Consider the following 27166-nt stretch of genomic DNA (forward strand, 5'->3'; position numbering starts at 1 on the left):
TTAATACTATTTTAAATATAGCGTCTGATGCACAGCAAACTAAAATACAAACTGACATCCACTGACAAACAGATATGATCCCCACCGTCGGAAGGACATTCCTTTCTGGGCTCGTGTAACCAGAGCAGTTGGTTCCGTATCCAACTATTCACATAAGACCCCGCGATCACAGCAGCTTGACACCTTGACATCTTGACAATAGCATCTTATTTATCATGTCTGACCTGTTCGTTGAAATCACCGCCCCAAACGGGCGCAAGTACACCCAGCCCACCGGCCTGTTCATCAACAATGAATTTGTCGCGTCCAGCGGACAGACCATTACCTCGATTGACCCCGCGTTCGTCTCCTTGCCTTGCACTATAGACGCCTTACTGATGGTAGTACAGAACAGATAAGCCGATCGCGACCGTCCATGCAGCCGGTGCAGACGATGTCGACCGCGCGGTGAAGGCCGCCAAAGCAGCCCTCGTGCACCCCTCCTGGAAGAAACTCCCTGGCACCGAGCGCGGGCAGCTCATGGGCCGTCTTGCGGATCTCATGGAGCAGAATAAGGAGCTGTTTGCCACAATCGATGCGTGGGATAACGGTATGTTGCTTTGAATTGGGCTGGTGGGGATCAACTGACGGAATCCGTATAGGCAAACCCTATCATGTCGCCCTCAACGAAGACCTCGTCGAAGCCATCGGCACAATTCGATACTACAGCGGCTGGGCGGATAAGACATTTGGCCAGACTATCAGCACGACGCCGGAGAGATTCGCCTATACAATCCGCCAGCCTGTTGGTGTTGTCGGCCAGATTATCCCGTGGAACTATCCCCTGTCCATGGCTTGCTGGAAGTTGGGCCCGGCGCTGGCCTGCGGAAATACAGTGGTGCTTAAGCCTGCAGAACAGACGCCGTTGAGCATTCTGATCTTTGCGAAGCTGTTCAAGGAAGCTGGATTCCCTCCTGGCGTTGTCAACTTTGTAAATGGCTACGGCCGCGAGGCTGGTGCTGCACTTGCTGGACATCCCCTGGTGGATAAGATCGCGTTCACGGGGTCGACCATGACAGCAAGGGAGATTATGAAGCTTGCTGCGGGCACATTAAAGAACATAACACTGGAAACAGGCGGAAAGTCACCGCTGCTGGTCTTCCCAGATGCAGACCTCGAACAAGCTGTCAAGTGGTCGCATTTCGGAAACATGTCGAACCAGGGCCAGATCTGTACTGCCACCTCGCGTGTCTATGTCCACCAGGATATCTTCCAGACCTTCCTGGCCAAGTTCAAGGAGGCTGTCGAGACGACGTCGAAGATCGGCGACCAGTGGGACGAGAACACATTCCAGGGCCCTCAGGTTACGCGGGCACAGTATGACCGGATTCTGTCGTATATCGAAGCTGCGAAGAAGGAAGGCGTCAAGGTTGTCACTGGAGGTGCTGCGCATGCCCCTGCTGATGCAAAGAACAAGAATGGATATTTTGTCCAGCCGACTGTCTTTACGGGGGAGAATGACTCTTACGCCATTGTACGCGAGGAGGTCTTTGGTCCGGTTGTTGTGATTCTTCCATTTTCTACCGAAGAGGACGCCATCAAGCGTGCCAATGACACAACGTACGGCCTTGGAGCAGCGGTATTCACACGCGACCTGGAGCGCGCCCATCGCGTTGCGGCGGAAATAGAGGCAGGTATGGTCTGGGTGAACAGTAGCCAGGACTGCGACCCACGTGTGCCCTTTGGGGGTGTCAAGCAGAGTGGAATTGGCCGTGAGCTGGGAGAGGCTGGACTAGAGGCTTATACCCAGGTCAAGGCCGTGCATGTCAACATGGGAAACAGACTCTAGATTAGAATGATGGCGCTATAGAATCAGAAACTCTCTTCATATCTATCCAATGTATGAGGTTTACTGGAAGGGTTCAAAATTACTACAGAAAGCCTACGGAGTGCTGATGGTAGATTCGGTAGTTCATGAGACATGTAAAGACATTCTATATCCGGAATATAGACTTGAGACAGGCAGATCGACTTACAGGATCCTGTTGCCGTCATGAGAGCAGTCCAGTTCGGAGTCGACGCCCAATGGCAGCACACCAGGTTCATTCCTTCTTCAGCAGCAGTATGCACGGCATCATCAGCCTGTAATCATTCGGCTCTTATCTCGGAACCGTTTCGAAACGGAAGTAGGCCGACTCGGGCCAGGCATACCGGCGGGGATCCCGGACAGGAAGGGGAGTCCGATATGGACACTGCAACCGTCGGGACCGATATTAAATCCCGCACAGTCTGGCCTCATTAGCCGCCATGTTACTCTTCTTGTGACGGTTATCGACTGAGCAAGCAAGCTTCGACTGGAGAACGTTTAGCCACGGCGGAATAGGCAGGTTGTTCCTTGATAAGGGTGAGCGGGTGTCGTGGCCTCCCCGGGGTAGAAGGATGAATTACGAAATGGAAATTCACTCTCGCCAATACGAGAAGACAGAAGATAAATGGCCTGTGGAGCGGCTGGAGTGTGTTTGACTTCCCCAGACGGAGTATCGTGGAGTCCCCAGTTTGCGGCATATACAACGAGAATAACTACGATGTCCGGGGTACAATATTGCTCCGTGAGGAATAATGAAACTCGATCCTAGAAGTAACCAATAGATAAGTGAATAGATGGCTGAAACTGTATGTTGAATATCGCGCAGGGCGAGAGCATCTCTCCTCGTCGGACCCATAGATAAGACGGGGGATGCTGTGTCGTAGCCAGGCTGACTATCTGTCCCCCAACTGCCTGCCCGGGCCCACTGAGTCTCCTCATATTCTCTGCCTCTATAAGTTGGCACCTGTCTGCGGATACGCGGTGCGGTGTTTGCCCTAGCCTTCCCACTGCAGCCTTTCATCATCCCCTGTCGCCCATTCTTCCATTCACACGTTACTCCTCACTTCAATAACATTTCTGTATATGACACTCTTACTCATTTTTAACCATGTCGTCCGATCCGTCATACAAAGCCCAACCGGCAAACGACATTGAAAGCAGCCCCGAGAAAACACACGAAGAGAACGCCGGGATGACCATAGACGAGCAAAAGGCCGAAAGCATGCCGTATCGCCAGGATGCGTTCGGTGACGAGTCTCATGCAGAAGTCAAATACAAAGTTCTCAAGTGGTGGTATGGTCTATGATTCCAACCCTTGGATTCTGCCTCTGATGATACTTAGGCAATGTGGCCTGCTGATGGTCGCTGAAACGATCTCGCTCGGTATTCTGTCCATCCCTGCGGCAGTGGCTGGCCTCGGGCTTGTTCCTGCTATTGTTATCCTTCTCTCGATGGGTGTTGTTGCATCTTATACTGGCTATGTGATCGGACAGTTCAAGTGGCGGTATCCCCATGTTGTCAGTATGGCTGACGCGGGAGAAGTCCTGATGGGCCGTTTCGGTCGTGAACTCTTGTTTAGTGGTCAAATGCTCTTCTTAATCTTCCTGATGGCGAGCCATATCCTCACTTTTACGGTGGCCATGAATACCCTGACAGACCATGGTACCTGCTCGCTTGTCTTTGGGGTGGTTGGCCTGGTCGTCTCTCTTATTCTCTCCCTGCCACGCACGATGAAGAACATGTCGTGGCTATCGCTTGCCTGTTAGTTCTTCTCAATACCCTGTAGTACATAGCTAATCTCGTCCAGCATTTATCAGTATTTTCTGTGCTGTGATGGTCGCCATGGTCGCCATCGGCATCGAACACCCCGGTGGCCCTGTCAAAGCCACGACCGAAACCAGCCTCGTTACTGGATTCACCTCCGCCCTGAATATCATCCTGTCATATGGTGCGTATTCAAGCCTTTGCATAAATCCATTCTAACATTTTTAGCGAGCCACAACGCCTTCTTCAACGTCATCGCCGAACTGAAAGACCCCAAGGACTTCCCCAAGGCCCTTACCCTCCTCCAGACCATCGATATCTCGCTATACCTCGTCGCAGGGGTTGTCATTTACTACTTCGCTGGGGAGGATGTCAAGTCGCCAGCCCTTGGCTCTGTCAACCCATTAGTGTCCAAGATTGCCTACGGCATTGCATTGCCAACCGTATGTTCCCCCGAGCCCATAAAACCTGTATACTAACACTACAAATCAGATTATCATCGCCGGTGTAATCAACGGCCACATCGCTTGCAAGTCAATCTACACCCGCGTCTGGGCGGGCACAGATCGCATGCAGAAGCGCGACTTTATGGCCGTCGGGTCTTGGATTGGGATCGGCGTCGCCCTCTGGGTTGTTGCTTGGATTATTGCGACAGCGATTCCTGTTTTCAGCAGTTTACTTAGTTTGATGGTGTGTCCGCCCTTTGCAATCACACTATCTTTACGCAAATTACCTTATATGGGATACGGTACTAATCCTGTACAGACTGCCCTCTTCGCTAGCTGGTTCAGCTTCAGTCTCCCCGGTGCATTCTGGCTCTTCATGAACAAGGGGCTGTGGTTTTCGTCAAAGAGGAAGGCTGCGCTGACCTGTTTGAATGTGTTTTGTTTCGTTATTGGTGTTATTATGTGTGCGCTGGGCCTTTATGCTTCTGGGAAGGCAATCCATGATGACCCTGGGAGTGCGAGCTTTTCGTGTGCGAATACTGCGTAGATGCCTTTTCTGGAAATGTGGATATATGGTATGGAATGGACTTTTTTAGATAGTGGACTTAGATAGGATTGCGGTTATTCTTTTTATGGATGGTGTTTTCTTGGTTTAGTTCAATATATTTCCATCCGTCACTTCTCAAGTATATGGACTACATGCACAATCTCTACAATGTATCCAAAGTGTTTATTGCAGCATCAATAATTCAAATTAATTCGACCTGGAAAATCTACACGCTAAACTGGCAATGAAATCCTTCACAGAACGAACCATGTCTACAGTTTCGAAAGCCTCCCATCCGGCTGCAGCACCGACAGATGGTTCTCGTTGATATCAGCTACCGTTTGACATCTGCCACATATTAGCTTCTGTACGAACGATAAGGTTGCCAGTACCCACCCAGCCAGCGCCATCGTAACCAGCAACTCCTGACGCAGGATCTTAATTGCCAACTCTACACCCTCCTGTCCGGCGTACTACCACAGTCAGCTCTGAACAGAGAAGGGAAAAGTATACATACTGCAAGACCCCAAATAGGAATCCGACCCATGAAGCAGTAACTAGCACCGAGAGCAAGCGCCTTGAAGATATCGGAGCCGCGACGGATTCCGCCATCGACTGCCAGGGGGATACGGCCACGGGCGACATCTGCGCACAGTCTCAGCGAGTCCAGTGTGGCTGGGACACCGTCCAGCTGCCGGCCGCCGTGGTTGGAGACGATGATACCGTCGACGCCGTAGTGGATTGCGAGTTCGACGTCGGCTGGGGAGCATACTGCTTGACGTTAATATTGGATTGGTTTATGTAGGGATATAACGTACCCCCTTTCAGCCAGATCTGCATTGATGTGTTCTCGCGGAGCCAGGGGATTGTCTGTTCCCAGTCGAGACTTGGATCTAAGTAAGTTAGAATGACTGTGTATAGGAGGTAGATGGATGTACCATAGTTGGTCTTGTCGGTGTTATCGCTCCCGTTGCTGAGGATGTTCGGCCACTCCATGTCCTCTGGCAGGAAAAAGTTGTTTCGCACTTCGTTCAGGCGCATGCCCAGCACTGGCACGTCCACCGATAGAAAGAGTGCCTTGTATCCGGATTCTGGGAATGTTAGACAGGAATCAGCGCGGTTCAGGGGAGACGTACTCTCCGCCCGTTTCAACAGCTGCAGTGTTATCGATCGATCCCGTAAAACGCACATCTGGATCACGTATGGATTGCCTAGCCCTTGTGTGCCGACGTCCTCTAGGGAATAGTTCGAGTAGGACGACAAGCCCATGCAGATACCGAACTTGGCTGCTGCGCGGGAGGTTGCGACTTCACCGTCGGGATGGGCCAGTTTCTGCGACGCCGCCGGGCTGAATCCAAAGGGGAGGGAGACCTATATTGACATTCTTGTCAGTATAGTCCACCTAGCTGTGTCTGGGAAGCCACCTTGGTTCCTAGAATTTCGGTGCTGGTGTCTACGCTGGCGACGTTGACCAGGACTCGGGGGAGGATTTTATAGCGGTCGTATGCTGCTTCGTTATCGCGCAGTGTGATGAGATCCATGGCGCCCTCATTGTAATAATCTGTTCATTGACTCAGTATTCAGTCCATTTCTGCCCGTCTGTTCTTGGTCTGGTCGCACCTCGCACCATAGCAGGAAGCCTGCTGCTCCCCAGCTTCTTCAGGTCTGCAATACAGGAAACATCCTGCGCGAAGCTCTCTCCCCGGTGGGCCATTGTGAGTGTGATCGGTGGGATGGTGTTGCGACGGTGGATGGAGTAAAGCGACAGAGCTCCGGCCTTAAAGCAGCCAAAGCACGAGCATCTGCAGCCCCATGGTGAGCCTCGGGGTAATACGCGCCGCCGGTATGGCTGCGGTGATGGCTTCCTATCATGGAGACACTGAGGGATCGGGATGGCCTTCCTGCTTTGTCGTTAGGGCTGCTGCTGGTAACTGGGGCCGTTCAGCCAGTGACGAGCCAGTCGCAGCTCTTTTCTTGTATACATGCAACTGAAAATGGATACTTATACGGAATGGTATCTTCGTTGCTACTTTCTCGAGCTCTGGCAATGTAGAGTGTTCACTAATATGGTCACTATATAAAGTATGTCACAACCCGTTAAGTACCATCCACCAGCATTACCACCATCTACCCAGCAGTTTAGAAGCATACCTCGCAAACATAAATAGGTACTTATTTGATGAGAGATAGGGATATCGTTTAGTAAAGTAGTGATGTCAGTCAGAGCGTACCAGACTGATGCTCCACTGACCAAAGCGGCAGGAGATTCCGACAGCAGCCCCGCTGGCTTTGACTGCTGCACTTCATGATCGCATTTCCCTTCTTCTTTTGACTTCCTGTTCAAATGCACTTCCTTTCTCGCAGCTGCAATCATAATTATGGGCTCCAGGTCCACCCGCCCCCGCAGATCGCACACCCTGGGCGCATGCCGCACCTGTCGTCGCCGCCATGTCAAATGCGACCAGAAACGGCCTGTCTGTCGGACCTGTCGGAATCTGGGAGTCCCTTGCGAGGGCTTTACCAATGAAGTCCGCTGGATGCGCAGCAGCAGCGGGAGCGACAAGGCCGACGACACCACTGGCACCCGCCGCCATCTCTATACAGGTCAGTGTCTCTGTCCCGCCGGCTCATGCGACCACTGACACTCCCCCAGAACAGTCGAGACAGTCCATGAGCACGTCCTTGGGCTCGAACCTCGTGTCCGGCTCCATTAGTGCATCCCTCGCGGAAATCGACGTTAAGACCCGCGATCCTGACCGGCCGGTCGAGGGCGATATTGTCGTGGGCCCATTTGCCGTGCTGGACTTTGCGCCCGATGCGTCCAACAATATGCAGGGGCAGCAGCAGCAGCAGCAGCAGCCAGAGAGTCATAAATACACACCGCCAGAGCCGGAAGGGGCGCTTCGTAGTCCACCGCAGACGGTCCCTGATACAGCTGTTGCTCAGGATCCTGGTGTCGCGCTGCCCTCGTTACTCAACGACTCGCCTTCACATATCGACGACTTCCTGCACTGGTCGGATATCTTAGGCCTGAGTCCGGAGCAGCCGGGATTCTTCCAGCCCTCGATGCTGAACTTCGACATGTATTTAAGTGCCGATGCGGTGGCTGATAATACGTCGAACGGTTTTGTTATCCCCGAGGACTTCGCGCCAGACCAGAACAACATGGCAGCCATGACTCCCCCATCAAGTGCCATTGAAATGGCCTCGACGTTTCTTGACGCAGCTGCACTGACGGATGCGCCGCTCCTGTTTAAACACTTTAACGAGAGAGTGGTTCCCCAGATGGTGATCATGCCGCTGGGCGACAAGTCCCCGTGGAGAATCATGAATCTCGCCGCTGCAATGGCGACATATAACGATTTGACTATCTTGGGCTCGCAGAGAATCAGCCATGCGCGTCTAGCAAATCTCTATGGTCTGCTGGCATGCTCTGCAGCGCATCTCTCATCGACGAACAACTCCGTCGGCTCACCCAGTCACTGGCAGCAGGCTGCCGGTCAGATGTTTGAGCAGGCCAGAGACCACATGCAAAAGTCGCTCCGATATGAAACCAAAGATCCAAAGAGAGCAAAATATAAGGACCAGCTAATGGCAATCTGTTGCCTGATTGAATACACGGTAGGTTGCCTGACCTTTATGCCTGCACTACTGACTGTCGCAGGTCATCTCAGGGCAGCAACAACATGCAAGAACACTCATGGTAAACGCCGAATACATCCTGCGCGTACGAGGGCTGTTAAAGAATCGAATATCGCAAAAGTCACGACTCCTTCACCATGTGTACACTTGGCTCCGCCTAGTCGGAGAGAGTACCTACGTCCTGCACGACTACAACCCATCCACCTCCTTCATCGAAGCCCTCGACTCGAACTTCCAACGCCATCGCCAACCAACTGTCCCAGAAGGACAAAGCTCGCACGAATCCAACCCCCGGCTAGACGACTTCCTCCGGCTAGAAGCGCACGACGCAGACAGCGACCTCAACATCAACGAGCCCAAAGACGAACAAGCCGGCCTGCACGATATCCACCTCCAAGACTCGCGTAGCTTCTCCGACACCCTTTACAAACAGGTCTACGGCATCCCCGAAACCTGGCTCAGCCTTCTATCCCAAACAACCCGTCTCGCAAACGTCATGGAGACATTCCGGCGCGCACAGCACGCAGGCGAGAACACCAGCCTCGAAGCATGGGAAGCCCTGCACCGCCGCAGTATCCGTCTCGAGAACCTCATCTGCTCGTGCGATATCACATCATCCACAAGGGCTGGAACCGAGCCTCCAAAGCCACATAGCCATATGCTGCGCGCGCTGAACGCAGCTCTTGTCATCTTCTTCTACAGACGTATCCGCCGGGTCCACCCTGCTATCCTGGCAGCGCATGTCGATGCTGTTATTGCCTCCTTGTCGGAATTTACGGCTGCCCTGACGCATGAACACCCGACTGGGCCTGGTGCGGCATGGCCCGCTTTCATCGCTGGATGTGAGGCATTGACGACGCAGAGACGAGAGGCCGTGTTGGCCTGGATTGATGCGGCGATGGCGAGCTGTGGTCCTGCGGGATTCGGCGTGGCCAGGGAGATTATGGTCAGTTTGTGGCGGAGGCAGGATGAGCATCTTGAGACGAATCGGGGGGAGCCCATGCCTACGTGGACGACGTTTATTCAGGAGAGGCAGATATGGCCGTTGTTCTGTTGAAGCATTATGCCCTACTGTTTATGTATGTAATGTGTAACGACTGCTAGCGATGTGACAATGTTCTTGATATTCATACTTCAGTACATACAGCCTCCGTAATGCTTAATTGTAAACACTAAATAGTCTTCACACCAGCATTCTGGATCAACGTCTTAAGCTCAGCCTGCAGCTCATCATTCAGCAACGCAAACGGCTTGCGCAGTCCACCAGTCGACTGCCCCCTCAGCTCTACCCCGGTCTTCACAGCAGCCGCATAGTTATGCGACTCCAGGAACTTGCAGATCGGGAACGCCTTGGTCCAGAGCTCGCGGCCGCGCTTGAGATCCCCGCGCACAGTCACAGCCTCGTAAAGCTCAACCGCCAGCTCGGGGATGATATTTGCCGCGCCCCAGACTCCACCGGGAGATCCAGCCGCGAGACCGTAGAACGTCAGCGTATCCCACCCGTTCAACGCGGTGATCTGGTCCGACAGGCTGAAGACGAGCTCTGTGAAGGCCGGTGCATTGCCCGAGGTATCCTTGAGGTACTTGACGCCGACCTTGGACAGGCCCGCGATCTCGGTTGGGGATAGGGTCAGCCCCGATGCGGAGGGGATGTTGTAGTACATGATGGGTAGTTTGGAGGCGCTGTGGATCTCGGCAAACATCTCGGTGAGTTGTTCGAGGTTGACGGCGTCGTAGAAGGGCGGGACGACCATGACCCCTGCGGCGCCGGCTTGGGCAGCGTGCACGGCCAGATCGACTGCTTCGGCTGTTGAGGTGCTCCCTGTGCCTGCGACGACGGGGAGGCCGCCGGCGAACTTGACGCAGAGCTCTGTGAGCTGCTTGCGCTCGGCGAGCGAGAGGGTTGTGAATTCGCCTGTGCTCCCGCCTGGGACGAAGCCGTGGACACCGGCGGCGCGGAGCCGGTTGATGTGGGATTCTAGACGGGCTTCATCGATCTTGGTTCTGTCGTCGGTGAAGGGGGTGATCAGGGCGACGAGGATTCCGTGCAGGGAGGACATTGTGTGGTATATCTGGCGAGGAATGGAAATGGATATGTATAACAGGAGACACTGGACAAGCAGTATGAGACGAGGGGTAGATATAGTTCGCAGAATCTGAATCGGGGCAGGCAGTTGGAAAGGCCTCCCTGTTTGGTTTCTGATATTGCCTGCGGGCGTAGGAAACGGTTGCCGTTTTGGGACACTCTCTATCGCCACCTCCATAGTTGAGAAAACCAAGCTTGGCAAAGAGAGCTGCTCCGAAATTATGCTGCGGCTGTACTGAGTATTGCGCTATATACCCTTGCACTTGGGCTTGACATCCCCTTTTCTAGGGGCGTGTTGTGGGTGAACCGGAAACGTGTATATACATAACATCAAGGACATTTTACGGGGCCTACCCGTGCATTAGATGGGACAACTGTCTGTAGTATCAGATAGTTAGGAACTGGCTGTCATTCAGTATAACCATACCAAACCCAGCACCGACCCCAACAGAGAATGGTTGCGAGGCAAGGAGCAAAGTCTTATTGCTATTGGTGGCCTTTGGACCGTTTCCAAAGCTCTGAGCTTTCGTACCTTTACTGGCGCAATTCTCTAATCATGATAATAAAATGATTTAAATATAGTTACGCTTGTTTTTACTTTATTCTCTCCGAACGCCTTCTGCAAGTCATGGATTGCTAGTAATTTCTGAAACAAAGAGGATAAAACGCAAAGACGGAAGTAAACCTATCACTCACCCACCCCGATCAGCGGAACAATATAGTAGCAACCAGGCATCAGGATGTAGTTATTGTGTATTCCGAGGCCCGGAGAAACAGGATATCGCTGCATATTGGGTGGTATATCATGCCCAAAACCTCCATGTCGCGGTTAGTAACGATTCTGAAAGGGCCTGGATCAAGAGGAGGGTACCCCGGCTTTGCGTGGCCCTTGGTATTTTGAGAGTTGTTAGTCGTATACCTTTGCAGGATATGTCCACATAACAGTCGTCCTACCTCCCCTTTCCGGAGTCGGACTGTCCTGGAATGGCTCACCTTTCAATGTCAACAGCGTCACTCGCTCATCCTTGAAAAGGTTTTCATTGTCACCGTGCCCATGGGGGCGTTTGCCTCGGGACTTACTATTACTTGGTCGAGGAGCGTGCCTCAAGATGTACTGCAGATGACATTTCCGGAATAATGTGGTAATGCCACTATCGTGACGCTCATAGCCTCTTGGTATGTGGAATATCGTGCAGTGTTCATCCTGCTTGCACCCGTGCATGTGGGGGAGCAGGCCCCGTTTGATTGTGGTCTCAACTCCAATATCTGGGTCAACCTGCATTGTTAGCTCGGGGATTATCGGAAGCAGGATACCTACGGCCTTGGTACAGAACGGCAGTCAATAAATAGCTTGACGGAACAGGCAGGGTAATACAAGGCCGAAAGCACGACAGCGTCAAAGAAACCTGGTACGCTTTGTAGCCAACTCAGTATTCATAAAAGCCTCTTTATAACATCTTTGTACTAGTCTTTGTTCCGGGAGAGCCCACGTAGATGTCTATTAATATATCCATGTCGGGTTCTTATTTGATTTTATTGTTTTGGTGGTTCGAAGTCGCCCCATGATATAACCAGGGGGTGCTATGAATAGTCTCTTTAGATGTTATTCCCCATCAAAATAAGGGCGGCAAGAAGTTATTTAAAGCCATGCATCCTCTTATTGAAGATGGCGTATCAAGGAAAATATCAACAGGACTTATCAATCTTTTTTTCTCAAACCTCGATATCACGCGCCGCCTAATAACGCTGACAGGCTTACGGCAGACATTGTCTTTCTTGCCCTTTCTTTGTTGTTTGTTTCTTTATACGAGCCCGCTTTTGTCCGCTTCAAGCCATAATGTCAGGACTGAATCTACGCCTCGAGCTAGAAGAGGAGGAGCTCAATCAGGAGGTCGGGGGGTATAAGCCTCGAGAGGCAGTTAGCATTCTTACGCGGTGCCTGGACTCCGATGAAAATTTCTCGGTGCGCGAAGCATTCTTGCACTTATATGCAATGCTTCCAGAGCGAGAAATGCAGATTTCCTATGGGGACATTCCAATCTCGCGGCCAGAACTGAACCTCGGTGGTCTGCTCTTGGATGCAGGCAGGCAGATACCATACTCACACCCGGCGCAGGGGAAGCTCGTAAAACTTGTTCAAAACCTGGGCAGGTGTGACAAATTTACCAAGCTCATTGGCATGCCAGGCTATGCTTTCTACGATGGCATGACAGAGTTCAAAAGGGAGTGCCATCGAATTGGTGCAGGTATGTCTCCTGGAAACGGCAAACAACGCACCGCCCTGAACTAACACCTAGCAATAGCAACCTGGGACACTGACGCTGAGGCCGAGCAACTGGTCAATCTTTGTGCCTTCCAAGGCCGCCTCGCATCTGCTGGCTTCTTGAATCCGCGTGAGCTGATGATTTGGTGGATGAGAGATACATTAGAACGGCCCGCAACGAGTTACGCATGGTCTACGCTTGTCATGGGCTCAGCGCTCTGGATTAGATACGGCGCAAGCTTTCTTTTTCAAACAATGGTCCTCGATCCAGAGCCTGAGGCTCAGTATAATCAAATACTCGGGACGTACGAGCTGTACGATGGTCCAGTATTTGGGCTGGAGCGCTGGAACTTCTGGCAAAGAAGGTTCGCGGAGATTTCGATATCTGAGCCATATGTCGTCAATGACGAGGCTCGACAGCTCGCGGCTGATGCAGCAGACTACATGGCAGCTCTGGCGCGTACAGTCCTTGCTCATGCGTGATCTGATCAAACCTGTCGTGGCGTGAGGACGACTTGTTACTGCCTCTTGCCATGGAGTAGTAACAACTCCGGGTCACTGCGGTTGATGGATATCCTGCAAATGCATTTACACTTCTAGTGCCGTTTACCCTGTTATTTCCTGTTGGTATTGCCTTCTGCCATTCGTTGCACTTGGTACCATTTTAAGCCGGTAGTTAGCCGATAACAATTCACTGCTACCTGTATTATCAACCATTCCTGTCTAAGATGCCTAGCCAGATTGCCATTCACTCCCAAGCTAGATGGTAAGATACATTGAAAAAGAAAGCACAATCCATCCAATAACAGAGTTACTTTAACAGAGGAGAGGAAATACAGTTACTCTATGCACATGTCATCGTGTGAACAGGCTGCCAACCCGGAACAGGTTAATATTCCTGGCAAGCTTACCATTTCAGCTGCAGGTGTGGCCTGATGGCATAACGTGCGTCCATCGCCGCACGTATTATATAGGGGTGTATTACGGGCGCAGATGCTAGCATAAGCTTTGCGAGAAATGGCCTTAGGATGATGGAAGACTGTAAACTCTTATGCCTGCCAGCGTGGCCTTGCAGCATATCCAGAAGCGGATACTCTCTCAGCAGTGGTAGGGGCATCAGAAGAATGCCAGAGCAGCCTGTCTTTGGGGATTCCACAGGCGCAGTATGGTAGCGGTCCATGCGGCTGGATGTGTGAATGATGTCAGGCTCGGCCTGCTGGGTTTACGCCTGCCACCAAGTTCGTAGAAACGGCAGCGACGGCTAGTTAGAGACCAGTGGAGTTGAAACCAAGGAGGCATCGCGGGCGAGGGCCGTACGTATAACAATGCCATCAGACAGCAACAGCTCAGAATTGCCAGACCCTTCTCGTCTTCCCTGCCTTGGGAGTGTCAACGGCCCATGGGCTCTTCCTGACCTGATTTAATGTCAGCAAACAGGTCAGTCACATTATTGGCGGGAGTATCTTGATCTCAACGATAATGCCGTCTCTGCGGGTCACCTCCACCAGGCCCCTCCGCATTGGTACTCGTTGAAACCCATTCCTAGTCCCCCGGCCGGCCGTATGGATCAACATAATGATGAAGTTCTTGTTCTTATCAGTGACAATACGCCATGCACCAGGCCGGGGCAGCGAATGCCACAGGGGCTGGCCGTATTGCGTCTGCTGCTGATAATTGAATGGTCCAGCGACATACATCCAAAATACGATGTCCTCCCCACCGGGCGGGGGGACAATGCCGTTCAACGTAGGTAAATCACGCCGTAGGTGCACGAGCAACCTCTCCCTATCTCTGTAGGCATGAGGTCTTTTCTGGTTTGTTGCCTCCGATGATGGCATTGGGGTACTCGAATAGGACAAGATAACCCGAGCCTGGAGCTCGCACATCTCCTCCGCGGGGCCTGTCCTGGGATCCAAATGTCCCCGGGGGAACATGTAGATGTCGTCAGCAACAAATTCCGTTGTGATAGCCATCGTGATGCTTCATGCAGTGATGGGTATGCCAGCAACGGTGCTGCTCTATCTTGGTACCGTTTGGGATGGCGAATAAAGGGTGCCATATTTATGTGCCAGCCCCTTCTCGTTGAACCAACAAAGCTGAGAAATATGGTCTTTATCCTCCATGCTGTTCTTTCTTGTTGGACGCAGGATGGCATATACAAAGGATCAAAAGCTCAAGGAAGGCCATCCAGCTTGCAAGACGCCCGAAGCCAGACATCCACATCAGACTTGCTATAATTGGCCATCTATATTTACTTGAATATAAACGTCTCAATCTGGCTCGCGCCCGGCTCTTTGTGGCTTTACCGGGGCGTGGCCGGCAGCAGCTGTTTTATTCATTCGTTCACTTCTCGCTCATTGTATAAAGGGCTTTACTCTCACATCCAACCCTAACACCAGGGAGCAGCTCACACATTCGTTCTGCTTGTACCTTTGTCACTGACTTCACAAATTACAGCATGTCACAATCACCGTCAGCATTGAGCGTTCACTATATGTCGGATGAGAGCAATGATGACCTTGACCTGGAGGCCCACAACTGTGAGGATGACGCCCAGAGCAAACGCAAAACCCAAGACACAATCTGGGTGCTCAAGGAATTCCTCAGATCCGACGACACTTTCGCCGACCTAAAGGCATGCAAGGCCCTTTACGACATGATGCCCGAGGCCGGGACGGAAGAATCCTGGTATGAAGGAAATCTCAGCACCATAATCATGGCTACCGCAAAGCAAATCCCACACAATAGCGCAATGCAGAACAAGCTCGTGAGGCTCATGGGAGAGCTCGCGAGGTGTGACAGATTCAATGTGTTACTGAATAGACGCTGGTATACACACCCTGAACGGGTGGGCGAGCTCAGCCTTGTCTACTCAAATTATGTGCGGCTCTGTGTGTATGGGAGAGTATGGTGTGAACTATTTAATGGTATGCCCAAGGTTAATCGCTATATGGCGTATAAAGAGGCTGACATCAGCTTCATCGAGCAGGAGTAGGGCCCCAGCAGTACGACACCCAATTTGTCAATTTATGCGCCTTTCAGGCTCGGTTGTCAACCGCGGGGATTATGGATAATACATCGGAAATGGTATGGACCATGAGGGAGATCCTGGAGCAGCCAACAGACGCGTGCACCTCCGAGAACCTCAGTATCCAGATCAAGCTGGCCGCGGTTTGGATCTTACATGGCGGACAGCTATTCTACCAGAACATAGTGACCCACCCAGAACCTGCGACAGCAGAGTCCCAGATATCGTACCGCGCATATGAGCTCTACACTGGCCCTGTCCTTGGGCTAGAGCGTTGGGGCTTTTGGCAGGCGAGACTATCTGAGCTATCCGACAAGTCCGATATTAGCGAGGAGGCTCGTGATTTGGGAACCAGGGCAGCCGATCTCATGGAAGCTCTTGTGCGTACGGTCAAATGAGATAGTTCGGCTGTTGTTCTTTGTCAGTTACAAAGGATGCCTAGCCAAGCGATACGGACAGAGTTTCCGTTGTGATGGCTGCTGTATTTACTGACTTTGCGATGTTGCTTTTGTGTTTACAGTCACTCGTTATGAACCATGTTATTGATCATCTAACTAAGATGGCGAGCTATCTATTCCTAGTCCTGTGGACATGAGACTTCACGTAGAGGATCCCGTCGATATTGACAGTTAACCGACCTGGCTCCGGAACAAAAAGAAAGACATCAAGAGGAAACAAAAGCTCCGATCCCAAGGTTTCCACTATTAAAGAAAATAGGACTAAGAACAGAGAAGTACAAAACTTAATTGGGAAATCGCCGGGGGTATCACAAAAATCATGACATCGTTCCAAACAGTGAAATCATGGTTTGGTATATCGCAAATGAAACAAGTAGTGTATCAGCGTTATCATCGCAATGCTGGAAATCGGCGTTGTCGTCACAGGCATGAAAGGATAGTTGAGTTGAAAGGGGGTGCAAGTTGCGGGCGGCCGTTGTCTCTGGGGGTGCTTTTTGCTCAGGATTACGACCAGACCGATACGACGGCCATCTATAGGGCCGGGTATCTCGATGGGACGGGGTGGAATATTATCGCCAATCTAAACCCCCGGCGATGCTGTACTCCGATGGCGCCAGGGCTGGTGTGGTGCCATGAAATGACGGGCATTGGGGGTTGGGGGCAGCGGACAGCGGGGACGAGGAAACCATGAGACGAAGCGGAAAAGGGAGATGAAGGCAGGGTAGGACTGTGAGATATGGCCACCTTCTCGGTGAACCAACCGCGACATAGGGTACCAGCTGGCAGTGGCAAAGGCTTACGCACCGTCGATTACAGTGGGGGAATGTGGCACGAGGATTTGGACTATGTGAATGGCATAGACTTCCTGACATTCGCTAGCACGTACAAAAAGGCCACCGTCATGTTCCGAGTGAGCGGCCATGCCAATGATGCGTCTTTCTCGATCAGTGACAATGCGGAATGCACCGGCGTCAGCATTCTCATCTCCGTAGTCGAAGTTTGGGGCGCCAACGTACATCCACAAGACCGGGCATTTCCGTCGCAGACCTGGGTTGTAGAGGTCACCTCGCAAATCGGTCAGGCTCACGCGGTCGTTGACGAAGAGGTCCTCCCAGTCATAATATGCGTGTGGTCTCAGCCCGTGTGGTTCCTCACTTGTGGGCATTGGTGTGTCCTCCAGCCAGGCCTCCGCGTCGTGTTGGCGAACCTCAGTCCGAGAACCGTCAGCAACATAATGACTGCGGGAAAACGTGTAAACGGTCTCATATTCAACCACCAGCAGGATGGTGGTGGTAGCGGAGTTGAATATCCGAATATCGTTCATGTTCTCTGGCTAATAGGGACGAGATCCCAGATTGTTCCGGGGTAGGGGGCTGTTGGGTGATTGGAGGAATAGCCGAGACAAGTGTACGTTTGACGGGAGTGGAAACCGCTGTAAAGTGTCAAGTTATCAAAGAGACTGGTCAGCGCCGCCTGGAGAAGCCATGGGGATGATGTGGCTTTATGTATGTTACGGATTCACGCAGCATCGTAGATTCAAACGACTATATTTAAGCGAGCTTCTGACCATAAAGGGGATATGAAGCTGCAGCCTCATGCACAAAGGATCCCATTCAGAACTCCATCCGTAGGAGAAAGAATAGTTATACTTAGAAACAGACATTCGCTGCGCAGAAAACGGAATTCAGATCTTTATGGCCCAAACCCGCCACTTTGATGTCTCCTTTACATGTAGTAGTAGCAGGCCATCCCAATCTAGAATCCAGACTACCTGTTTGAAACTCGATAGGAGACTGCAAGTCAAAGGAATCGTGGATGTTGTGCTTCACGCGCGCCTTCAAAGCGCCCCATCACCACCTTGAGTCTGCTATAAATCCGATACGTTCCCTGCGTCTGCATCTGATCCAGGTGTCTGTAGCACTGTTTTCCTTTTTGATTTTTCTCTTCATTTATCATTACCATTTACTTTACTTCAGACCATGTCGGAACCATCCTCCAACCATGAAGTCGGTGGCTATACGACCAGAAATGCATTCCGCATTCTCAAACGGTACATAGAGTCCGAGGAAAGATTTGCCATGGAAGGCACTTGCGAGGAGCTGTATCAAATGATTTCACAGGATGTACCTGCCGACAAGCAGCGCAGCACCTCTCAAAGCATTCAGCCCCAGGATAGAGTTGCTGAGGATGTGAGCAGCCAGGACGAAACATCTCAAAGCCAAGCGAACCAAGGCTGTCGGTCAAAGAGTGATCACATCCTCAGCGAGGCCATTCTGTGCGTTTCACTGGACATTCCGTACAACCACGAGGCGCAGACTAAGCTTCTACATCTTGCCCGGGAGCTGTCGATGTGCGATATTCTGAACAAGACACACGGAAGGTCAATCATGGTCTCCGGTAATTCTGTCAGAGGGCCGCGCACATATCGGGATTACGACTATTTTCGATACGTGGGCATGCCATACCTTCATCAGGAGGCTGGCCGATATGTTAATGGTACGTTTTATTCAAACGCCTTTTATATGTTATCGTTGATATAACAGAGCTGACGCTGCTTATTATTTTCAGGCTCTATCTCCAATGAAGCCGAAGCAACAAGGACTCTGAACGCCACTGCTTTCCAGGCTCGGCTGGCGTCTGCTGGGTGTCTGAATACTATTGCCTCGATGATCTGGGACATGATGGGCCTGGAGTGGGACAACTCGCCTCGCGAGAGCACTTTGATTAAAGTCGTGTCCGTCTGGGTAATATATGCCGGGTACTTTTTCTTCAACAAGATGGTCATTGACCCAATGCCTGTCAACGAGGATAACCAGCGGATGTTTAAGGCGGTGCGTCTTTATCAGGGCCCAATTTTTGGTCTCGAGCGTTGGAACTTCTGGCAGGAACAACTGCTTCGTTCCTCCCAAGACCCCAGTGTCACAGCAGAGGCCCGCGATATGGGGCTCCGAGCCGCCGATTTAATGGCAGCTCTGTCGCGCAACATCCGGTGATTGCGACACAAGTCTGTTGCAATGGGATGGTGATTTCTTTGGCGGCCGAGCCGTTTGCTGGATTCATTGTTGCGCTTTTGTCGGTCTCGCCGATGTCCACTCGTTATTTGTTTGATACCGCTCTCAATTTAGACTACAGTGCCTGTTGCTATCTCAATCCCCCATGCGCGGAGGACTCTCCGTGGCGCATCTGGTTAGGCGGCGTTCGCTGGATGCCCTATATAACCCTGTATAACCCCGTACACCTGCCCCTCTCAACCCTACCAACGCTCCATCTAATCCCAGGATGGTTGAAACCTCCAAACCAAGTAAATTCCATTCTCCCTTATGCACATCATCGATCTGATACCTCCTGTAGTCGCCGTGAACGGTAGTAGTTTCGCCCTCAATGGCCATAACCTGTCCTATCGCTTCCACGTCGATGAACCCACCGGCGACCTGAGATCAGACCACTTCGGCGCCCGCATTTCAGGGTCTATACCGGCAGACCCTGAGCCAGTCGTTGATGGCTGGACGGGCATGCCTGATCGCGTCCGCTGTGAATTCCCTGACCAAGGACGAGGTGACTTTCGCATCCCGGCCTTTTGCATTCGTCAGGCAGCAGGACATACCATCTCGGCGTTTCGATATCAGTCGCATGAGGTTGTTCGTGGAAAGCAAGGCTTGAATGGGCTTCCTGCAACTTTTGCTGGTGTTGACGATGCGCAAACGGTTGTCGTTCGACTATTCGATGAGTATAGTGACATTGCTGCCGCGTTGAGATATACCGTCTTTCCCAGGTATAATGCGATCGTGCGTAGTGCGAGTATTACCAATTCTAGCACGGAGCAAATAACCGTTGAGTCTCTCGCAAGCATGAGCGTTGACCTGCCCTTTGAGGAACTGCAGATGCTCGGGCTGCGCGGTGACTGGGCCAGGGAGGCGCATCGGCAGAGACGACCGGTGGACTACGGCGTGCAGAGGTAGGACGAAGACAATCATGAAGAGTAGGCCGTGGAGGTGCTAATTTCGAATAGCTTTGGCAGCACGACTGGCTTCTCGTCCCATCTCCATAACCCGTTTGTCGCCCTGGTGCATCCCTCTACCACGGAGTCGCAGGGTGAGGCATGGGGCTTCTCGCTGGTCTACTCCGGCTCCTTTTCCATCCAGGTTGAGAAGGGGTCGCAGGGATTGACGCGCGTGTCGGTCGGACCGAACCAGCTGTCCTGGAAGCTTGCGCCGGGAGAAACCCTGACCTCGCCTGAGTGCGTCGCTGTCTATTCGGCAGACGGTGTAGGGGGGATGTCGCGCTCTCTGCATCGGCTGTACAGGAACCATTTGATCCGTAGCAAATTTGCGACCGATGATCGCCCGGTGCTGTTAAATAGCTGGGAGGGCCTTTATTTCGACATTGATCATGACCGAATGTGCCGCCTTGGACAAGAATCTGCGGCATTGGGCGTGAAACTGCTGGTCATGGATGATGGCTGGTTCGGGCAGAAATACCCACGAACATCTGACGCTGCAGGACTTGGAGACTGGATTCCTAATCCTGATCGGTTTCCCGATGGCCTCGCACAGCTGGTAGACAAAATCACCTCTCTCAAGGTTGCCAACTCGTCGACGACCCTGCGCTTCGGCATCTGGGTGGAACCGGAGATGGTGAACCCTCAGTCCACTCTGTACCAGGAACATCCAGACTGGGTGCTCCATGCCGGCGGATATCCACGGACAGAGCAGCGGAACCAGCTTGTGCTGGATCTGGGTCTGGCAGAGGTGCAGGAGTTTATTATAAACGCAATATCGGACCTCCTCAACAGCGCTGATATCACGTACGTGAAGTGGGATCACAACCGGGGTATGGCTGAGACGCCCTCGCCTAGCGCAACCCATGCATACATGCTGGGAATGTACCGCGTATTTGATGTTCTCACTACTCGCTTCCCCAACGTCCTCTGGGAGGGCTGTGCATCTGGTGGTGGTCGGTTCGACCCAGGAATCTTGCAGTACTTCCCGCAGGTGTGGACATCAGATAATAGTGACGCTGTCGAGCGCATCTTCATTCAGTTTGGCACCTCGCTCGCCTACCCTCCTAGTACAATGGGTGCCCATGTATCCAGTGTACCGAACCACCAGACAGGGCGGACTACACCATTAAGCTTCCGTGCCCACGTCGCCATGATGGGCGGGTCGTTTGGTCTCGAGCTTGATCCGAGCCAGATTACTGACGACGAGAAGAAGGCCATTCCCGGGCTGATTTCCCTGGCGGAGAAGGTGAATTCGATCATTCTCAAAGGCGATATGTGGCGATTGACTCTGCCTGAAGAGTCTAATTGGCCTGCAGCCTTGTTTGTTTCGGAAAGCAAAGCCCAGGCGGTATTGTTTCTCTTTCAACTCGCCCCGAATGTCAACCATACCGTGCCCCGGGTCAAATTGCAGGGGCTGCAGAGTGAAGCGATGTATCGTGTTGATGGTGATGGGCCTTTTGCGGGCTCGATGCTGATGAATCTGGGCCTGCAGTATTCCTTTAAGGCGGAGTATGCTAGTAGGGTTGTGCTCATAGAGGCAGTAGATTTTTAATATATATATAGTAATTGTGGCTCCTTGTCTAACGATTACCTAAATCTAACACGACGATCTGGTATCGCGCAAGGCTAAAACATTGAAGCCGTTGACAACGGGCCTTAATGTACAGATCATGTTGATCTATCAACCGAAGTATTGTCTAGATGTTCATATTCCTCCATCCTGCCTCTATCACCTTTAGCTTTAGACCCGCCACAGAGAGCGTATACGCCGACTGGACGGAATAAATTAGGAATTAATTAGACCTGCATGTGCAACCGTTTACGGCATTTCCCCTTGGCGCGCAGCAACTGGACAGGCCGACAGGTCCTCGTGTTTCAGAGACGATTTGACTGGTCGAGTCTCCAACTTTGCAGTCACGGCGCAGGGATTTGTGCGGGCAGTTCATATGTCCCTCGGCTGATGGTGGCCTTTGCTGTAATATAAACGCCGGTAGCCAGTGCTTGGGTGTTTTTGTTAATTTTACAACTCGATGGAATTTCCCTCGGCATTTTGAAACTACCGGTCCTTACTGAGACATGCTCTTTTCGGCTGTGTTGAACGATGGCCAGGATGTGGGTGTTGGTTGTATTGCTGTTAATCTCAATGCTCAGTTTGGCAAATGCTGAAGCCTGCGAGGACATAGAAAGCCTCCCCCAATGTGCAGTACGAGTACCCCTTTCTTTGCTTGTGGTTAATTTAAAGCCCTAACTGCCACGTAGGCAAACTGTCTGCCTCCGTTCGTTTGCAGTGGCACAAAGCAAACGCTGTGCGAGGGAGAGTATGAAGCAATCACGTCGTGCTACGAGAATAACTGCCAACTGCGTGAATATCTCTGTGAGAATCCTGACCTACATCATTCAACCTGCCCTAACAGTCTTTTTACCTATCAGATTCCATGAACATCACCAACACCGCTTGCGACGTCCCACCGCGCAGTCGCCAGGCAACCCAGATCGGCGTCGGCTCGTCCTTCATCGCCCTGACTACAATAATAATGGGATTGCGAATGGCTGGGAGACCTCCATTCTCTGCCGCTTTTGGGATAGACGATGTGGTTGGCTTCGTGACTTTTGTACGTGCTCTGCTCTGGGCTTGGAATGTGCCTAACTAGATCAGGTCACAGCGATGGTGGACACGGCGATTATGATTACAGGTAAGAGGTCTTTGGACGGTATATTTCAGCACCTAAAGAAGTCTAGGAGCGAGGCTGGGCTGGGGAATAGACATGTGGGCACTGACTCAGGCCCAAATCATCAGCCAGATGAAGGTTCGTATCATATAAACTACGCACACAACCCTGCAGTCTAACAACACCAGCTCTTCTACGTCGGCATTATTTTCTTCTATTTCTCCGTTTCCATCGCAAAGCTCGCCATTCTCTTCTTCTACCTCCGCATATTCACCACCCGCACCTTCAAACGCGTCACCTACGGTCTAATTGCCCTGTGCTCGGCCTACTCAGTCGCAGTCGTCTTTCAGAGCGCGTTCGACTGTACTCCAGCTTCGTATTACTGGACGCGATTTGACGGTGTTTCTGAAGGGACCTGTCTCGACTACGCTGCTTTCAAGGTCATGCCGCCGCTGAATATTGCTCTGGATGTGGTGGTTATGCTCCTGCCGCTGCCATTGCTGCTGAAACTGAATCTGCCCCTCGCGAAGAAAATTCGAGTGATCAGCATGTTTTCTGTTGGTATTTTGTATGTTCTGCAGCATTTACCGTTTGTACGGTCTAACACTGGCAGGATTATCATCGCGGGCATCCTGCGTCTGTCGCATCTGTATCACTCTATCACGACGTATAACATTACTTGTGAGTCTCACAAAGAATACGATCTCTCTTACTGATATTGCAGACAACGGCGGCGAAATCTCCTACTACGGCGTCATCGAGGCAGATGTCAGCGTGATGTGTACCTGCATGCCTGCCATTGCAGCGTTGCTCAAGAGACTCCTACCAAGGTGGTTTGCTTCTTCGAGGGAAACATATCCGACTTACCAAACGGCACCGTCAACGCGAGGGACATTCCGATCAAGCACGAACCATACGAAACCTGTCTCCGAGAGCGCGGAAGATATCAATCTCATTCCAGTAGTGCCAGATGATTCCCCGGTGCAGAGGCCGCAGAGGTGTCTCCGTCCGAGATAGGCATTCAGTGTGTATAATTATATATTATCCAACCAAGTGGTTACTGACGAACTATCAGTAGTAAAACTCCCTCGCGAGCCCTGACGCATCTGTAGCCAACTGACCCGGTGGCATCTGCGGCACCAGCAGCGTCTGTGGACTCTTGACTTTGATATGCTGCGTAACCCACGCCTTCTGCCTGCCCACGCTCGTCTGAGCAAACGTAACGGCGTTTACAAACTCGGTATCCCAAAGCGCCTGACTCGCGGGCGATAGCGCCGTCAAATGGCCCTCGATATATGTCAGAAACATCTCCAGCGACTGCAGCGCAATCAGCGCCTCGTAGGCGTCGTTCGACTCGTTCTCTTCCATGGGGAATAGAGACCGCCGCAACCTATCGCAGACTTTCCGTCCGTACAGCCGACTCTCATGGTACCGGGCTATAACCGGTTCGAGGTTGCCGATGGCATCGTGTGTAATCCGTCTCATCACTTCAAGTCCAGACTGGATCTCCAGATCGTGCACCAGGCGCGGGATGAGGTCGCTGTAGATATCGCGCAGCATCTCGAGGCTTTCGTGCGTTGCGCCGAGCCACATTTCCAGCCACCGAATACGTTTCTGGGACTCGTCTTTGCGGGTTTCGCTTGCATTCAGTTTCTGCTCTTCTACGGCGTGGATGGCGGCGGTTTGGCGCTCTGGGGCGACGGGGGACTGTGATTCCTTCTGGACGCATTTCTCGATTCGTACCGCGCCGGATTTGAACATTGGCTGTTTGGAGACGGGGTCCCATTGTTCTGGTCTGTTAGATATGTGATGCTTTTCAAGGATTGTTACTTACCAATGGTGAGTTCGTTCGCTGCTCTCGCGCGCTTGTCCTTTGAGTCGAAATACCCGAAATGGAACGGGATGAAGACGTGGCCTGCGTTGATTCCCTCGATCTTCACAGGAAGTTCGACTTGTCCTCGTCTTGAACGCACGATGACCATCTCGCCGTTACTGAGCCCGACGCCGTCCGCGTCTGTCTGGGATACAACAACGCATGCATCCCGATCTGCTCCCTGCAACCGCTTCGATCGCCCGGTCTTCGATCTCGTATGGAAATGGAAGACATTCCTCCCTGTCGCCAGTAAAAATGGGAACTCGCTATTCGGCTGCTCCATGCTCGGCTTGTAGTGGCATGATTTCAAAATAGCCCGGCCTGCTGGGTTTATCGCCTGGTATTGTGCTTTGGTGAGTGGTGCACCGGTCTCGAGGTCGTGTCCGAAACTCTCGCAGTACTCGGTATCTGTGAAGAAGATGCCGTCTTCGAAGAGTCTCTCTTTTCCATATGGGTACTTTTTCGTACAGGGCCATTGGATCCCTGATCCACCGGTTAATTTTTCATAGCTGAGCTCGCTGCAGTCAAGAGGCCGGCCAAAGGACATCTTCTTCCACTCAGCGAAGACTTCCTCCGGCTCCGTGAAGGGGATGAGCACGCCGCCGTCTTTATTGCGGAAGTCCATTCTCCGCGCAAAATCGAGGAAGATTTCCAGGTCTGGTTTTGCTTCCCCCGGTGGTTCGACGGCCTTTTGCGACAGGTGCATTGTGCGGTCGACGTTGGTGAAGCAGCCTGTTTTCTCGCCCCATTGCGCAGCTGGTAAGACCACGTCTGCGATTGCTGCTGTCTCGGTGAGGAAGATGTCCTGCACGACGAGGAAGAGGTCTGGTTTTGTGAGGAGGTCGCGCACGCGGTAGAGATGGGGGAGGCTGACGAGCGGGTTTGTCCCCGACACCCAGAACATCTCGATGCTGCCGGCGGCGACGAAGTTGAGCATGTTCTGGATATGCGTTGGTTCGTTCCAGTGCGGGACGTGCGTCAGGTCGATGTTCCAGATGTCGGCGATTTCCTGCATGTGCTTGGGGTTCTGGTGGTTGCGGAATCCGGGGTATTCGCCGTCGCAGCCTGTTTCGCGGTTGTTTTGCGCCGTGGGTTGTCCGTTCATTTGGAAGATGCCGCTGCCGGGTTTGCCGATGTGGCCGAGTAGTAGATTAATGTTGTTGATTTGGCATGCTGCTGCGGTGGCCTGGTTGGACTGGTAGACGCCTTGTAGCGCTGTTGAGAGCAGACTGCCGGATGTTGCTAGGGCTCTGGCAGTCTCGTGCAGTTGGGAGACAGGCACTCCGGTGATCTTTTCTACATATTCAGGTGTATATTTCTTGACGACCTTCTTCAAGTCTTCCATTCCGCAGACGTGCTGTGCGATGTAGTCCTCATTCTCCCAGCCGTTCTCGATAATCAGGTGCTGCAGCCCGTTCATCAGGGCCACGTTGGTCCCGATTTTTGGCGTCAGGTGTATTGTCGCTTTCTTTGCAGTGTCTGACATGCGAGGGTCGACGACAATGAGTTTCGGTGGATTTGGCCCTGCAAGACGGTCCAGCACTCGAGACCACAGCACCGTCTGCGTGGCGGCCATATTGTGTCCGACCAGGAACAAACAGTCCGTATAGTCGATATCTGAATATGAGCCTGGCTGGCCATCACTCCCGAAAGATTCTCGCATGCTCGCAGCTGCAGTTGCAGTGCACAGGCGCGTATTCCCATCCCTATCCCGTTAGCATCGGACAAGTATTGATAGAAAGACGTACATATGTAGCGTATTCAACCCGGCCTTCCCAACCATCGCGAGCACATAATACTCCTCGAGTAACAGCTGCCCACTGGTATAGAACCCAATACCGTGGTTCGTCAGTCTGGACTGGATATCCTTTGCGCGGTCTACAATCAGCGCCATGGCCTCGTCCCACGACGCCCGCTCCAGCTTGCCATTGCGCCGGATCAGCGGGTGTTGCAGACGGTCAGGGTGTCCGATTGTTATCCATCTACGTCGTTAGTATATATATATTTCTTTTGCAAGAAGATGCCGGACTAACCCGTTCAACCCCTTCGGCCCCAGTCGTCCTTTATTGACGCGGTCGGCTGTCCGTCCACGCACGCCGACGACTTTGCCATCCTTCACCCCGATGTCCATGCCGCAGCCATTGCTGCATTAAGTAAGTATTGATCATTGAAATTAAGGTAGAGCGCACCTGCACAGAACACAAGCACTCTGGACCCATTTGTCCGGTTTATCGACGAGGTGCGAGTCGCACCGCGTCGGCCACTGGTGCTTGTAGGGCGTGCGGTCGCCCCAGATGTTCTTGATCGAGTCCCTGGATTCGACGACCTTGGGCATCGTGCTGAAGCTGTGGAGGAGTGATATTTGCAAATCAGGGCGTGGGTATTGGTTGTGAGGTTGTGAGGTTGTGACTTTGCTTGCTACGGCGTGATTTCATCATGATGTATGTGGCTGTCCCGAAACGGAGAGCTTGAAGCTGTGCCAAGTATCGTCATTGCACCTTGGGTTCTTCTATTGCTATCTAGGCTATTTCGGTAGGATACATG

General features: G+C 52.2%; 13 protein-coding genes across 13 annotated transcripts; 8 read left to right on the forward strand and 5 right to left on the reverse strand.

The window, feature by feature from the left end:
- Positions 1-215: 215 nt before the first annotated feature.
- On the forward strand, positions 216-1828 carry APUU_22106S (uncharacterized protein; the record flags this gene model as incomplete). Its single annotated transcript, XM_041700933.1, has 3 exons — positions 216-340; positions 390-589; positions 642-1828. The coding sequence occupies 3 exons, from the start codon at positions 216-218 to the stop codon at positions 1826-1828; spliced, it is 1512 nt and encodes a 503-aa protein (XP_041553868.1).
- Positions 1829-2954: 1126 nt separating this feature from the next.
- On the forward strand, positions 2955-4603 carry APUU_22107S (uncharacterized protein; the record flags this gene model as incomplete). Its single annotated transcript, XM_041700934.1, has 6 exons — positions 2955-3139; positions 3189-3607; positions 3654-3794; positions 3839-4053; positions 4103-4300; positions 4376-4603. 6 exons carry the CDS (start codon positions 2955-2957, stop codon positions 4601-4603), a joined length of 1386 nt encoding a protein of 461 aa, XP_041553869.1.
- A 272-nt stretch (positions 4604-4875) lies between these two features.
- APUU_22108A (alpha-hydroxy acid oxidase) lies at positions 4876-6317 on the reverse strand (the record flags this gene model as incomplete). The annotated part of the gene is made up of 8 exons (XM_041700935.1): positions 4876-4951; positions 5000-5076; positions 5121-5374; positions 5422-5496; positions 5542-5694; positions 5740-5974; positions 6028-6164; positions 6224-6317. 8 exons carry the CDS (start codon positions 6315-6317, stop codon positions 4876-4878), a joined length of 1101 nt encoding a protein of 366 aa, XP_041553870.1.
- A 664-nt stretch (positions 6318-6981) lies between these two features.
- Positions 6982-9302, forward strand: APUU_22109S (Zn(II)2Cys6 transcription factor; the record flags this gene model as incomplete). The annotated part of the gene is made up of 3 exons (XM_041700936.1): positions 6982-7207; positions 7257-8224; positions 8268-9302. 3 exons carry the CDS (start codon positions 6982-6984, stop codon positions 9300-9302), a joined length of 2229 nt encoding a protein of 742 aa, XP_041553871.1.
- A 115-nt stretch (positions 9303-9417) lies between these two features.
- On the reverse strand, positions 9418-10305 carry APUU_22110A (dihydrodipicolinate synthase family protein; the record flags this gene model as incomplete). Its single annotated transcript, XM_041700937.1, has 1 exon — positions 9418-10305. The coding sequence occupies one exon, from the start codon at positions 10303-10305 to the stop codon at positions 9418-9420; it is 888 nt and encodes a 295-aa protein (XP_041553872.1).
- Positions 10306-12168: 1863 nt separating this feature from the next.
- Positions 12169-13077, forward strand: APUU_22111S (DUF3632 domain-containing protein; the record flags this gene model as incomplete). Its single annotated transcript, XM_041700938.1, has 2 exons — positions 12169-12577; positions 12635-13077. 2 exons carry the CDS (start codon positions 12169-12171, stop codon positions 13075-13077), a joined length of 852 nt encoding a protein of 283 aa, XP_041553873.1.
- Positions 13078-14036: 959 nt separating this feature from the next.
- Positions 14037-14567, reverse strand: APUU_22112A (uncharacterized protein; the record flags this gene model as incomplete). Its single annotated transcript, XM_041700939.1, has 1 exon — positions 14037-14567. One exon carries the CDS (start codon positions 14565-14567, stop codon positions 14037-14039), a length of 531 nt encoding a protein of 176 aa, XP_041553874.1.
- Positions 14568-15052: 485 nt separating this feature from the next.
- APUU_22113S (DUF3632 domain-containing protein) lies at positions 15053-16020 on the forward strand (the record flags this gene model as incomplete). Its single annotated transcript, XM_041700940.1, has 2 exons — positions 15053-15521; positions 15584-16020. The coding sequence occupies 2 exons, from the start codon at positions 15053-15055 to the stop codon at positions 16018-16020; spliced, it is 906 nt and encodes a 301-aa protein (XP_041553875.1).
- Positions 16021-16876: 856 nt separating this feature from the next.
- On the reverse strand, positions 16877-17404 carry APUU_22114A (uncharacterized protein; the record flags this gene model as incomplete). The annotated part of the gene is made up of 1 exon (XM_041700942.1): positions 16877-17404. One exon carries the CDS (start codon positions 17402-17404, stop codon positions 16877-16879), a length of 528 nt encoding a protein of 175 aa, XP_041553876.1.
- A 655-nt stretch (positions 17405-18059) lies between these two features.
- APUU_22115S (DUF3632 domain-containing protein) lies at positions 18060-19073 on the forward strand (the record flags this gene model as incomplete). The annotated part of the gene is made up of 2 exons (XM_041700943.1): positions 18060-18576; positions 18649-19073. 2 exons carry the CDS (start codon positions 18060-18062, stop codon positions 19071-19073), a joined length of 942 nt encoding a protein of 313 aa, XP_041553877.1.
- A 327-nt stretch (positions 19074-19400) lies between these two features.
- APUU_22116S (alpha-galactosidase) lies at positions 19401-21632 on the forward strand (the record flags this gene model as incomplete). Its single annotated transcript, XM_041700944.1, has 2 exons — positions 19401-20035; positions 20090-21632. 2 exons carry the CDS (start codon positions 19401-19403, stop codon positions 21630-21632), a joined length of 2178 nt encoding a protein of 725 aa, XP_041553878.1.
- An 883-nt stretch (positions 21633-22515) lies between these two features.
- On the forward strand, positions 22516-23766 carry APUU_22117S (uncharacterized protein; the record flags this gene model as incomplete). The annotated part of the gene is made up of 6 exons (XM_041700945.1): positions 22516-22692; positions 22737-22773; positions 22820-22887; positions 22938-23317; positions 23363-23430; positions 23474-23766. The coding sequence occupies 6 exons, from the start codon at positions 22516-22518 to the stop codon at positions 23764-23766; spliced, it is 1023 nt and encodes a 340-aa protein (XP_041553879.1).
- A 54-nt stretch (positions 23767-23820) lies between these two features.
- Positions 23821-26957, reverse strand: APUU_22118A (molybdopterin oxidoreductase family protein; the record flags this gene model as incomplete). The annotated part of the gene is made up of 5 exons (XM_041700946.1): positions 23821-24539; positions 24584-26328; positions 26371-26604; positions 26656-26766; positions 26812-26957. The coding sequence occupies 5 exons, from the start codon at positions 26955-26957 to the stop codon at positions 23821-23823; spliced, it is 2955 nt and encodes a 984-aa protein (XP_041553880.1).
- Positions 26958-27166: the final 209 nt, after the last annotated feature.

This window comes from Aspergillus puulaauensis, chromosome 2, assembly GCF_016861865.1.
Source record: "Aspergillus puulaauensis MK2 DNA, chromosome 2, nearly complete sequence".
NCBI classification, from domain to species: Eukaryota; Fungi; Ascomycota; class Eurotiomycetes; order Eurotiales; family Aspergillaceae; genus Aspergillus; species Aspergillus puulaauensis.